Below are 14,171 nucleotides of genomic sequence, written 5' to 3' on the forward strand. Positions count from 1 at the left end.
AGAGCAGTCGTAGTTCAGCTTACGTCGGGCGTGTCAGATGCAGTTCCGATGCCGCGGTTGCAAAACTGCGATTTGAGATGCTTTGATGAATCAATTAGACTTTGTACCATGGAATCGCGTATAAAACGTTAGAGTTCACAGTCCGTTGAAAGTGAGTTATTTCTACGATTATGGGACAAATAATATGGACTTGGTTAAGCCTGAGTGAACATTCTAAGTGAAGAGGCACATAAAATCAGACTGACTAAATTTCATCTGTTTTTGTATGTCCATTCTTGTGACTGGAAGTATGAGGGACTACGGCCGCTCACTATTGTAATAAAATGAAACACCTACTGCCGTCGTTACCATGTCATTTATTGTACGGCTACCAGTTTCGGTCCTTCATTGCACCATCTTCAGGCCTTGGCTGATGCTTAACGGGTTAACACTATCCTTATACACGATTAATCAGTGGCCAAAATAACTGGTTTACGCAGACTACCTATAACTGTGATGTTATCTCTCCAACCATCAATCAGCAATTATGATATGCTCCTGAGAATAATCGGTAATACTATTAGGATGGATTAATATTAAATGCAAGAAATTTGCCACACTTGTAGAGTTTAGCAGCCTCTTTGAACGATGTATTTTACATCTTTATGCTCCAAGTAACTCAACTCAGTGATTACTACTCTGACAATAGATGTCCATGAGATCAACAGACTATACTATGTAATCACAAGTATCTGAACACCCCAAAAAACATACGTTCTTCATATTAGCTGCATTGTTCTGCCAATTACTGACTCCAGAAACCTTAGTAGTCATTAGAGATCGTGAGAGAGCAGAATGTGGCGCTCCCAGGAACTCACGGACTTCGAACGTGGTCAGGTGACTGGACGTCACTTGTGTCATACGTCTGCACGCGAGATTTCCACACTCCTAAACATCCCTAGTTCCACTTTTTCTTATGTGATATTGAAGTGGAAACGTGAAGGCACACGTACACTACAAAAGAGTACAGGCCGACCTCATCTGTTGACTGACAGAGACCCCCACAGTTGAAGAAGGTCGTAATGTGTAACAGGTAGTCATCTATCCAGACCATCACATAGGAATTCGAGACTGCATCAGAATCCTCTGCAAGTACTATGACAGTTAGTGAAGAGATGAGGAAACTTGTGCGGCCGCTGTGGCCGAGCGGTTCTAGGCGCTTCAGTACTTCAGTGGTACGGCCGCAGGTTCGAATCCTGCCTCGGGCATGGGTGTATGTGATGTCCTTAGGTTAGTTAGGTTGAAGTAGTTCTAAGTCTAGAGGACTGATGACCTCAGATGTTAATTCCGATAGTGATTAGAGACATTCGAACCATTTATCAGAAAACTTGAATTTCATGGTCAAGCGAGTGCTCATAAGACACACATCACGCCGGTAAATACGACACGACGCTTCGCGTAAACATTGGACGATTGAACAATGGATAAACGTTGTATGGAGTGACGAATCACGGTACACAATGTGGCGATCCGGTGGCAGGGTGTGGGTATAGCGAATGCCCGGTGTTTTTTATTGAGGGGGTTACATCCCTTGTTGTTTTGCGTGGCACTATCGCAGCTCAGGCCAACACCTTCTTTCTTTCCACTGTTGAAGAGCAATTCGGGGATGGCAATTGGATATTTGAACACGATCGAGCAGCTGTTCATAATGCACAGCCTGTGGCGGAGTGGTTACACGACAGTAACATCCCTGTAATGGACTGGTCTGCACAGAGTCCTGACCTGAATCCTATAGAACATCTTTGGAATGTTTTGGAACGGCGACTTCGTTCCAGGCCTCAACGACCGACATCGATACCTCTCCTCAGTGCAGCACTCCGTGAAGAATGGGCTGCCATTCCCCAAGAAATCTTCCAGAACCTGATTCAACGTATGCCTGCAAGAGTTTAAGCTGACATCAAGGCTAAAGGTGGGCCAACACCATACTGAATTCCAGCATTATCGATGGAGTGTGCCACGAACTTTTCTGCCAGGTGTTCGGATACTTTTGGTCAGATAGTGTAGGTGGAAGAGTCACAACCAATGATTGCGTCAATTATATGAAAGTTCCAGAGCGAAAAGTGTATATTTCAATATCTATCAACTGTTTGTGAGTATTATTGTGGAAGTGTTCCCCGAAGCTGCCGTACCTAGTGAACGTTAGAGGATTTTAACTTCCGATGGCAATGGGAGTAGCAAGAGGCCGACAACTGTGGGGAACTAGGTACATGTAATTTTGGATATGTGGTCGGAAATATGCAGTCCACATTATTGCATTTTATAGAAACTTGCACAGAATTTGCACTTGAGAGAGAACAATTTTTGTTATTTTAACCCTCAGGGAAATTAAAAGCTACAAGTATTTTGCAGCAGTTAACTACTTTGGAAAGATGCAGAAGGAGATGAAGAAAGTTTTAGTTTTAAGGTAGTATTTTCAAAATGGTTATCATAGGACTGAACTGATTTACTCATGACATATTTTCAGTACTGTAGTAGGTGAGATTGACGACTATGCTACATTTTCACCCCGTTTCTGTTTTAAGAGATTTGCTTCTGGGAGTGTGCGGCCGATCTGGTTTTCATGTGGTTTGTCCTGTGTTTGTGGGAATTTTTCTGTTTCCGTACTCTAGTGAGAATATATTGACGTTAGACACCACATCTTAACCTGTTAATACGATAGTTTGCAGACCCGCTGGCTGCAGCTTCCAAGTCAAGCGATACACACGTGTGTGAGTGGGCTTCACCTCTGAACAGGCACGTCCCCTACTGTGTAGAGGTCCTCCACAGCGCAGCCTCCACCACTACCGTTTGTCGCCTCCCCTACAACGCCGAGTTATTTTGCCAGCGCGCTACCTGACCCTTACTCTAGGCCAAAGGTTGCCAACAGGTGGTCCGCGGACCCTAAGGGGTCCCCGAGCTATGCCAGAGGGGTCCGAAAGATGCTATTAGAGTAAAAAATATATTAAATACATTTCGCATGAGAACAGATTTTTAGTTTTGGGCGCTTGCTGCATGAGCAGAGCTTTAGCGAACGCTAACTTCTGCGTCTAGCGTCTTCCTAGATCCAAATTACACTAGCACATTCTAGGGCAAAACTAGAATTCAATAGATGTAAATAGTTCTGCTCTATGCCTGTAGACTACTCGCGCTGCCTCTTTGCAGCTGACAAATGACAGTCACTTTACACAGAAACTCACACTTCAGACGACAATCGGCCATTGTTAATTTATTTCCAGTGCTTTCACAGACTGTATTGTTTACATATTCAATAGTCTGTATTAAAACCGTAGTGTTTGTAAAGCGTTGCTTTTTGGGGAAGCTACAGTTCGCGTAGTTAAAAATGGAACGTTGGTTAAAAATGGTTCGTTAAAACGAGAAATGGCTACAGATGAAGAGGGAGATAATGCATTTGTCATGCTAAACACCCAGATTTGAAAGCAAAGACTTTGAGCAATAATCAAAAATTTAACACCGACAATGATCGCTAAATTTAAAAAGTTTTAAGCTCAATATTTTTTCAATAATGAATATGTCAATGATTTTTCCAAGTACTAAAAATAGAAAACGCATACAAAGACTCTTAATCTGGCTTTTTTAGGTACTTGATGCTGTGATATGACAAGGTACCAATCGTGCTCGATTAAGGGGTTCTCGAGAAAGTGTTGTTGGGAACCCCTGCCCTAGACTTTGCCACCTGAGGGACCGGCGCTCCTTGTCGGCAGGTATCACGGACAAGCAGTCGTCTCTGCTGGACGCGGGCGTGCGCGTCAACAGCGCGTTCCCGTTCGGGCCGCCGGCCGGCCTGGGGGCGGAGGGAGGCGGGTCGATGCCGCCCCCGGGCGCCGCCCCCGGGGACGGGCTGCCCGGCACGCCGGGCCGGCGGCGCACCAACTCGTCGTGCTCGCTGCGCTGGCTCTTCACCATCGTCGCCCTCTCCTTCCACGCCATATTCGAGGGCCTCGCCGTCGGCCTCGAGAAGGGGGTGAGTGATAGCGCTGTGACGTACTACAGTGACCGTCGTAACAACCTACACTACTGGCCAAAAAAATTGCTACACCAAGAAAAAGTACAGATGATAAACGGGTATTCACTGGTTAAATATATTATACTAGGACTGAAATGTGATTACATTTTCACGCAATTTGGGTACATAGATCCTGAGAAATCAGTACGCAGAACAACCACCTCTTGCCGTAAAAACGGCCTTGATACACCTGGGTATTGAGTCAAACAGAGCTTGGATGGCGTGTACAGGTACAGCTGCCCATGCAGCTTCAACACGATACCACTGTTCATCAAGAGTAGTGACTGGCGTATTGTGACGAGTCAGTTGCTAGGCCACCATTGACCAGACGTTTCCAATTGGTGAGAGATCTGGAGAATGTTCTGGCTTGGGTAGCAGTCGAACATTTTCTGTATCCAGAAGGGCCAGTATAGCACCTGCAACATACGGTCGTGCATTATCCTGCTGAAATGTAGGATTTCGCAGGGGTCGAATGAAGGTTAGAGCCACTGGTCGTAACATATCTGGAATGTAATGTCTACTGTTCAAAGTGCCGTCAATGCGAACAACAGGTGACCGAGACGTGTAACCAATGGCACACCCCATACCATCACGCCGAATGATACGCCAGTATGGCGATGACTAATACACGCTTCCAATGTGCGTTCACCGCGATGTCGCCAAACACGGTTGCGACCATCGTGATGCTGTACACAGAACCTACAGAACGTGGATTCATCCGAAAAAATGACGTTTTGCCATTCGTGCATCCAGGTTCGTCGTTGAGTACACCATCGCAGGCGCTCCTGTCTGTGATGCAGCGTCAAGGGTAACCGCAGCCATGGTCTCCGAGCTGATAGTCCCTGCTGCTGCAGACGTCGTCGAACTGTTCGTGCAGATGGTTGTTGTCTTGCAAACGTCCCCATCTGTTGACTCAGGGATCGAGACGTGGCTGTACGATCCGTTGCTGTCATTTCGACTGCTACTGATACGGTGTTCCGTATTACCCTCCGGAAGCCAGCGATTCCATATTCTGCTAACAGTCATTGGATCTCGACTAACGCGAGCAGCAATGTCGCGATACGATAAACCGCAATCGCGATAGGCTACCATCCGACCTTTATCAAAGTCGGAAACGTCATGGTACGCATTTCTCTTTCTTACACGAGGCATCACAACATCGTTTCGACAGGCAACGCCAGTCAACTGCTGTGTGTGTATGAGAAATCGGTTTGAAACTTTGCTCATGTCAGCACGTTGTAGGTGTCACCACCGGCGCTAACCTTGTGTGAATGCTCTGAAAAGCTGATCATTTCCATATCACAGCATCTTCTTCCTGTCGGTTAAATTTCGCGTCTGTAGCACGTCATCTTCGTGGTGTAGCAATTTTAATGGCCAGTAGTGTAGGTATCAGTGTCCGGCGGTGAAAGCAGATTTAACCGAGAGGGGGCACAGTGGCGCAGCCTGCGGCAGTGACCTTAGATTATTATCACTACTCACGTTTCAGCCCTACTGAACTGCACGGTGTACAACAAGGAATCTTTGTCTTGCTTGTTCTTTGTGCCCGTATTAATTACATTCTGTCAGAAGCTGCTCTTTTCTACCAAATTCTTCTGCTCTTCTTGAGTTTCTTTATAACGCCAAATGTCCAGTGACGAAGTTTCTGCCTAAAATTGTTTCATTCTAATGTACCAGTGTAGCGTCTTGTGCCACAAGGAAGCAAGGGAGAGAATGTTGTTATAGGTAGCCGGTATCCTCTTTCTATAACACAAACGCACACGTGGATTAATATGGTTCTTTATTTACATGAACCAGAAACATTTATTTAACTTGAAGACAGTCAATGGTCCTCTTGCCAGCTGATGTAGTGTCCATATCGGTAATGTTGCTTTTACAAACTTTATTTTCTCACTGCTAGTAAAGTACAATTCTCGTTGAGGTAAACTAGTCCCACTATGGCCACTAATCTGGTCGCTATGTACTGTCGTAGTCTGTGACAAACTAAACCTGATCTGCAAGTAAACTGACAGATGCCAAACTGGATGATTGAGTGAGACCCTTCGGCCAGCGGCGAAATCAGGCTGTCGAGAGGGTGTTGGCAGCGTGTTGCTTGTAGGTGTGTCTCTGGCCTCTCGCGTCATAGGTGTACTTGACACGTCGCCTACTTTCGATCTTTGTCCTCTATCTCCAACAACTTGTTTTATTACTACTTCCTGTGGGTCTTCTTTTACTGCACCATTCCATTTTATTATTTCAAGTTTAGCTTTACTGCTACTTTTGAAAATTCCACAAATCCATGTTGATCAGATTGACTCCATTCTTTCAATATCGCCATATAACTTTAGCATGAGTTTTTTCGTATCCAAATAAATGTTGGTATAGGGGATCCAGTATTAGAATCGGAATTTGAAAGAGCTTCGGAGGACTTACTGTCCAATAAGGCAGCAGGGATAGATAACGTTCCATCAGAATTTCTAAAATAATTAGGGGAAGTGGCAACAAAACGACTCTTCACGTTGGTGTGTAGAATATATGAGTCTGGCGACATACCATCTGACTTTCGGAAAAGCATCATCCACACAATTCCGAAGACGGCAAGAGCTGACAAGTGCGAGAATTATCGCACAATCAGCTTAACAGTTCATGCATCGAAGCTGCTTACAAGAATAATATACAGAAGAATGGAAAAGAAAATTGAGAATGCGCTAGGTGACGACCAGTTTGGCTTTAGGAATAGTAAAGGCACGAGAGAGGCAATTCTGACGTTACGGCTAATAATGGAAGCAAGACTAAAAAAAAATCAATACACGTCCATAGGATTTGTCGATCTGGAAAAAGCGTTCGACAATATAAAATGGTGCAAGCTGTTCAAGATTCTGAAAAAAGTAGGGATAAGCTATAGGGAGAGACGGGTCACATACAATATGTACAACAACGAAGAGGGAATAATAAGAGTGAACGATCAAGAACGAAGTGCTCGTGTTAAGAAGGGTGTAAGACAAGGCTGTAGCCTTTCGCCCCTACTCTTCAATCTGTACATCGAGGAAGCAATGATGGAAATAAAAGAAAGGTACAGGAGTGGAATTAAAATACAAGGTGAAAGGATATCAATGATACGATTCGCTGATGACATTGCTATCCTGAGTGAAAGTGAAGAAGAATTAAATGATCTGCTGAACGGAATGAACAGTCTAATGAGTACACAGTATGGTTTAAGAGTAAATCGGAGAAAGACGAAGGTAATGAGAAGTAGTAGAAAAGAAAACAGCGAGAAACTTAACATCAAGATTGATTGTCACGAAGTCAATGAAGTTAAGGAATTCTGCTACCTAGGCAGTAAAATAACCAATGACGGACGGAGCAAGGAGGACATCAAAAGCAGACTCGCTGTGGCAAAAAAGGCATATCTGGCCAAGAGAAGTCTACTAATATCAAATACCGGCCTTAATTTGAGGATGTACGTCTGGAGTACAGCATTCTATGGTACTGAAACATGGACTGTGGAAAAACCGGAACAGAAGAGAATCGGAGCATTTGAGATGTGGTGCTATAGACGAATGTTGAAAATTAGGTGGACTGATAAGGTAAGGAATGAGGAGGTTTTACGCAGAATCGGAGAGGAAAGGAATATGTGGAAAACACTGATGGGGAGGAGGGACAGGATGATAGGACATCTGCTAAGACATGAGGGAATGACTTCCATGGTACTAGAGGGAGCTGTAGAGCGCAAAAACTGTAGAGGAAGACAGAGATTGGAATACGTCAAGCAAATAATTGAGGACGTAGGTTGCAAGTGCTACTCTGAGATGAAGAGGTTAGCACAGGAAAGGAATTCGTGGCGGGGCGCATCAAACCAATCAGTAGACTGATGACCAAAAAAAATGCTTTTTTGTGTTATTAGGCTACTGACTGATCTGATGCGGACCGTCACAAATTCTGTTCTTGTGTTAACGTCTTCATCTCAGAGTGGCACTTTTCATTCGATGTCCTCAATTATTTGTTGGATGTATTCCAAACTCAGGCTCTCTAGTCCTACTGAAGCTACTTCCTCATGTCTTACATATGTCCTACCATCCTGTCCCTTCGCCTTGTCAGTATGTTCCACGTATTTTTGTCCTCGCTCTATTCTGCTCAGAAGCCCCTTATCTTATCTGTACACCTAATGTTCAGCATCATTCTATAGCACCACATCTTAAACGGCTCGGTTGTCATATTCACGGAATCCTTCAGAGTTCATGCTGCACTTGCCTGCAGTTCTGTGTCCCAGATGCTCAATCTCAGAAAACCATTTTTTTAAGACACAAAAACTTTTGTGACACAGTCATAACTGATTACCGCCACAACGGCCATCTTCAGATCCTGAAAGACGCATTTGGTTAAGACGTGTTCAAAATGGTTCAGATGGCTCTGGGCACTAAGGGACTTAACATCTGAGATCATCAGTCGCCTAGAACTTAGAACTACTTAAACCTAATTAACCTAAGGACATCACACACATCCATGCGCGGTTCCAGAGTGAAGTGCCTAGAACCGCTCGGCTACCGCGGCCGGCGGTTAACACGAGTCTAAGCGTAAAGGTTGACTACAAATGGCCTTGTCTTTACAAAATCTGAAGATGGCCATTGCAACCGAAACGGATTACGATTGTGTCACAAAAAAGTGATTGTGTTAAAAAAAATTAAAATCTTTATAATAATTTAGTCACCGTCTACTTAAAGGAAATGTATTTTCTATTCTCAGAAATTTCTGGAGAAAATTAAGACCAATGCTTGATAGGAACACACACTTTAGCAGACATGAATTTCTTTATTTGCTCGTAGTCCGCATGTTCCAACTTGATTATATTTCGGATCCAAAATTTTCCTGATTGCTTTTCGTCCTCTCTTTTGGATTTCTCCAATCTCCCTCTTTCTGTTTAAAATGTGTGTTTCAGAGTTGTAAAGACTCTCTGCTTTGATGGTTATCTCGTAGTATCTGAGTTTTGTGTATTTTGAGATGCATTTTTTTGCTATACATATGTGTTGTATGTCTGAAGCTCATTTTGATTTTGTGGCAATGAATTTTGTATCCAGTCTTTAGAACACGAGTCCTCTGTACGGTTGCGCCCAAATACAGTGTCGCCAAAATCGAACTGGTATTTACCATGATACTGATGCGGGACTGATACTCGATAACGAACTTGGCGAATTTTATTCGCTGTAGAGTTCTTTCCACGGCATTTAGGTACTACGTTTTTCATTGTAGATTTTGATGAAGGTCTTTCCAAAACACTTCCAGTCTCGAACTCTTGCGCAAACCGTTCCGCTCACGCAGACTCGCACAACGTTCGAGTATTAACACGCGCTCTTTAATCATGAGCTCCATTTTGCTTTGCATTCAACTAGTCACTAAAAAAAATCTGCTCCTCTCACTCACTCTAACATACTGCAATAGCGGAGTACTAGAGAGAGAGAGAGAGAGAGAGAGAGAGAGAGAGAGAGAGAGAGAGATATGCGCATGTGTAAACACGTGACATAACCTTATTGACGGTTTCCAAAATATTCTATGACGGGCAGTTCTCCTCTTCGTTAACAAGCGTCGGTCTTACGAATATTTCCGGGGATATTTTTATTTTCTACGTCTTGTATTTGAAATGAGAAGGTCTCTCGATTTTCAGTATTCAGATTTTAGATTTCCGGATACCAGTTTCTTGCTAATGTATCACTTTTTTCCAAATGGTATTTGGAGGCATTCTGCGGTTCTCTAAGAATTGCTATATCTTTTTCTGCTCTTTGAAAGCCCTGACTAATAATTTCCAGATCGTCTGAAAAGCTAAGCTATCTATCCCCCATACCTACTAATTTTTTATTGGTTCATTATTTTATGAACAGGACTGTGTAATCACGTTTTTATTTAATAATAGTACCGTTTAGGACAACTTCAGGCCTGAAACTAAAATTCAGAAGACCCACGTCGGATATATAGACTTTGCGATGCATCCATCCCACCCTCTACCTCATGTTTCTATTCGACGTTCGACGTTCTTTGTTTTAGAAATAATTCAAAAGCCAAGATCGCTTAAATACTGTTTACTGGACCACCGGTTTCAACACACTAAATGTGCCATCATCGGATATGCCTGTGGTAAAAAAATTTCTGACTGCTGCTGTTACTACATCCGACCTGGTGGTTCAGATTTGCATTTTCTATCTTAAAAAAAATTGCCAAATCTTTTAGCGTAGTATTTCGTTTCCTACGTTGTGCACCACTTACATTCTTGTGCCATTTGTCGTGATGTGCATACTGCTCTACACAAAACAATGACTAACTCTTAAGGCAGCTATAAACATTAAATAATACTTTTTCTTTTCCTCGATCTACAGAACGGTTTATGCGGAACGCCACGAACTCCCCTCCTGTGAAAATCTTTTCATCTCAGAGTAGCACTTGCAGCTTCCGTCCTCAGTTTTTTTAATGCGTTCCAATCTGAGTCTTCCCCTACAGTTTTTAACCTCTACAACCTTCACAAATATCACCAAAGTTATTTCTTGATCTTTTAACAAACGTCATATCACCCTGTCACTTCTGATCAATATTTTTCATGTGTTACTTTCTTCAACTATTGTGCATAGAAACCTCTTAATTCCATATCTTATCAATTCATCTAATTTTTCTCATCCTTCTACAGCAGCACATCTTAAATTACTTTATTCTCTTCTTTTGCAGGATTTTCACAATGAGTGATTCACTACCATACAGTGATGTGCTCCAAACGTGCATTCTCATAAAGTTCTCTTAGTGAGGAATAGCCTCTGTACCTCTGCTAGTCTGCATGTTATTCCCTCCGTACTCCGTCTTTCATATGTTATTTCGCTTCCAAGGCAGTAGAATTCCTTCGTTTACTTCGTGGTCTCAATTTTAATATTACGTATCTCGTTGATTTAAAACTCTGCTACTCCTCATTCCTTGCGTCTTTGTTTGGTTTACTCTCAATCCGTGTTCTGTACACATTTGACTGTTCACTCCGTTCAACAAATCCCGTACTTCTTCATTTTTCTTCAGTATAGCAATGTCATCACCGAATCTTATCGTTGGTATCTTTTTACCCTGGATTTTAAACCCATTGTCGAACCTTTCTTTTACTTCCGTCACTGCGTCTTCGATGTATAGATTGAATGGTAGGGACGAAATTATATATGCCTGTCTTATAAACTTTGTAATCCGAGAACTTGGTGTTCCATTGCTATTTTTCTCAATATTGCGAACGTCTTGTGCCGTTTTTCATTGTCGAACTATTTTCTAGGTCGACAAATTCTACGATTTTATTAAAAAAAACTTGGTACCAAAACCAATCGCAACATCAGGTGGCCCCTCTTGTGCCTTTGTCAGATCGATCGTCTATCAGATCCTCAATTTTCTTTTTTATTCTTCATTATATTATACTTGTTGTCAACTTGGAGGCAAGATTTATTAAGCTCCTTGTGCGGTTTTTCTCTCACTTACCTGCCCTTGGCCCGCCGGAGTGGCCGAGCGGTTCTAGGCGCTACAGTCTAACCGCGCGACCGCTACGGTCGCAGGTTCGAATCCTGCCTCGGGCTTGGATGTGTGTGATGCCCTTAGGTTAGTTAGGTTTAACTAGTTCTACGTTCTAGGGGTATGATGACCTTAGAAGTTAAGTATCATAGTGCTCAGATCCTGTTGAACCATTTTTACCTGCCCTTGCTGTTTCTGGGTGGCGTGGACGATATTTTTCCGAACGTCTGATGGTATGTCTCTAATCCCACTGATTCTACATATCAGTCTGAATATTCAATTAATTGCTACTCCCTCATTCATTTTGGAATTCCGAAGGGATCTTATCTATCTCTTCTGACTTATTTGATCGCAAGTCTCCCAAAGCTCTGTTAAACTTCATCTCTAATACTAGAGATCCTCTATGTTATCCATGTCGACGGCCATTTCGTCCACTACCACGTCATCAGACATTTCCGTGCCCTCGAGAGGCCTTCAAGGTTCTCCTTCCATCTACGTGCCATCAACCCTTGCGTTTAATTGTGAAATTCCCATTCTAATTTTACCGAAGACCGTTTTGTCTTTTCTATCTGCTGAACTGGACTTTCTGAAGAGAATTGCTTATTCAATTTCTTCACTTTTTTTCTGCACCCATTTCGTCTTGGCTTCCCTGCACTTCCTGTTTATTTCATTTCTAAGTAGCTTATACTGCTGTCTTTATTGAGACTGGTTCCGCAGCTGCGATGAATCATTACATTCTGTATTCCTATCTTTCCCTGCATTTTTTATGTACTTCATCCATGAGTTGAAGTATTCCTTCTGATTTCTTTGCACTTACCTTTGTTGCACCATGTTTGTCGGTCAAACATCTATGATTGCGCTTCTTGTAGATGTCCACTAGTCTTCAACTAAAATTCCTACAGTGGTATTCATTACCACAGTAACTTCATTCTTAGAGAACTTAAAACACATCTAATAATTCAGTACTTCCGTGAACCACTTGTTTTCTCATTTATGCTTCTGGGAGATTGTGTTTAAATTAAATCCACTCTTTATAATTACTAAATTCTGATCTCTCTCCTGTATGGTTCCTGCAGCTGTCACCTCTCACTGCATGTCTGTCGCCAATGTTTCCTCGTCTTCATCTGCTTCTCTTTTTCTCATGGCCTCCTTTATCCCATCTAACCAGACAACCTTTAGTCTTCCCCTTCTCCTTCTTCTCTGATTATGGTCCACCAAGATTTTCTTTGGCCGTCTCTCATGTCTCATTCGCACTTCAGCAGTTCTTAATTTGCTTTTATTTTTTCTACTAAGCTCTCAGCACTCGCTTCCGTAGATCGTTATGGGCTCTACAATAATTCAGTATCACTTCTTCTTTACTTTCCAACTTCTATTAGAAGTCCATAACAGAGGGTTAGTTTCTGGATTGCTGATCCCATGTGGACTACTCGTTGCTGTATTTTTCAATCACTTGTTACTTCTTCCAATAGGGTGCTACCCAAATATTTTAATCTGTTATACGCTTCTGTGTGCTGACTCTCTACTATTAAGTTCCCTACATCTTCTCTGGAGCATGAGTATTCAACCTTTCAAAAATTTACTTTCAGTCTCCAGTTATCATTTTCTTCTAATAATTTTCATAGCATAAAGTAGATATCATGTTCTTCACTGGTAAGGTGACCAGACGTCCGGATTAATCCGGACATGTCCTCCTTTTTAGCTATTTGTCCGGGGTCTAGGCGGATTTTTACAGTGTCTGGCTTTTTCGCAAAGTTGAGCGTAATACAGTTAAATTAACAATTCGTCCCGTTCTATTGTTCTTTTCCTAAATACTTTAACAATTGGCACAGCGTTCGTGACACACACGCACGAAGGCAGTGTTAGTACGTGGCACCAGGGTCGTCGATGCTATCGTTGATATACCTATAAGCGAATTCAAATATCTATTATTTAAAATTTTCGTTTCGTATCTTCGCTTTGTATTGGCTTGAGTTCCTGTAGTTCTAGTGTGATGTGTGAGTGTAATTTTTAACCAAGTGAGTTAAGTAAAATATTTGGATATGCCTAAATGGAAGTGTACATTTTCTGATGTCCTTTCCTGCAAATATCGGGCTTTAAAAAAGGGAGACATGAATTTGAAGCGGAATGTATTATGTGTGGAGCTGGAACGTACGTCTCAGTGGCCAATAAAGGTAAGAAATACCTCTACAGATTAACTGTCATGACTTTATTTCACTGTTTCATAGTCATTCAATTTATTTGTATTCGGAAGGTTAAAGTGCAGTTTACAGGTCGTCAGCTGCTGCTTGAATTGTAGATGTTGGTAGCTGTGCGTCGAATGAAGGGAGGTGAATGCTCTTACGTTTTTCGCTTTGTAAAATATTCCGTGTTGTTGACATATCAAAACAATTGAGGCCACACTGTCACCCCTTCAATGTTTTTAATTTTTTTTATATTGCTCACTTAACCAACACCTGCTCATCAGTAACAATTAACTATTAGTTTTACCGGTAATTCCCGGCAGTTACGTGAATTGTCCAAAGCTGACGGGTGGTATCCACATCTGCAGTTGACCCGTTTGATGTGTCCTCTTCTTTCTTCCTTTGTCCTCATTTTTGAAGCTGTTTGTCCTACTTTTTAAACAACTGCGTCTGGTCAC

General features: G+C 42.4%; 1 protein-coding gene across 1 annotated transcript in view; it reads left to right on the top strand.

The window, feature by feature from the left end:
• LOC126291516 (uncharacterized) overlaps positions 1-14,171 on the top strand; it is a 632,182-nt gene that overhangs the window by 128,198 nt on the left and 489,813 nt on the right. The window contains exon 3 of the mRNA XM_049985057.1: positions 3,741-4,000. Coding sequence (XP_049841014.1) covers positions 3,741-4,000 — 260 coding nt within the window. The remainder of the gene's footprint in view (positions 1-3,740; positions 4,001-14,171) is intronic.

The sequence above is a fragment of the Schistocerca gregaria genome, chromosome 1 (assembly GCF_023897955.1).
Source record: "Schistocerca gregaria isolate iqSchGreg1 chromosome 1, iqSchGreg1.2, whole genome shotgun sequence".
Lineage (NCBI taxonomy): Eukaryota > Metazoa > Arthropoda > Insecta > Orthoptera > Acrididae > Schistocerca > Schistocerca gregaria.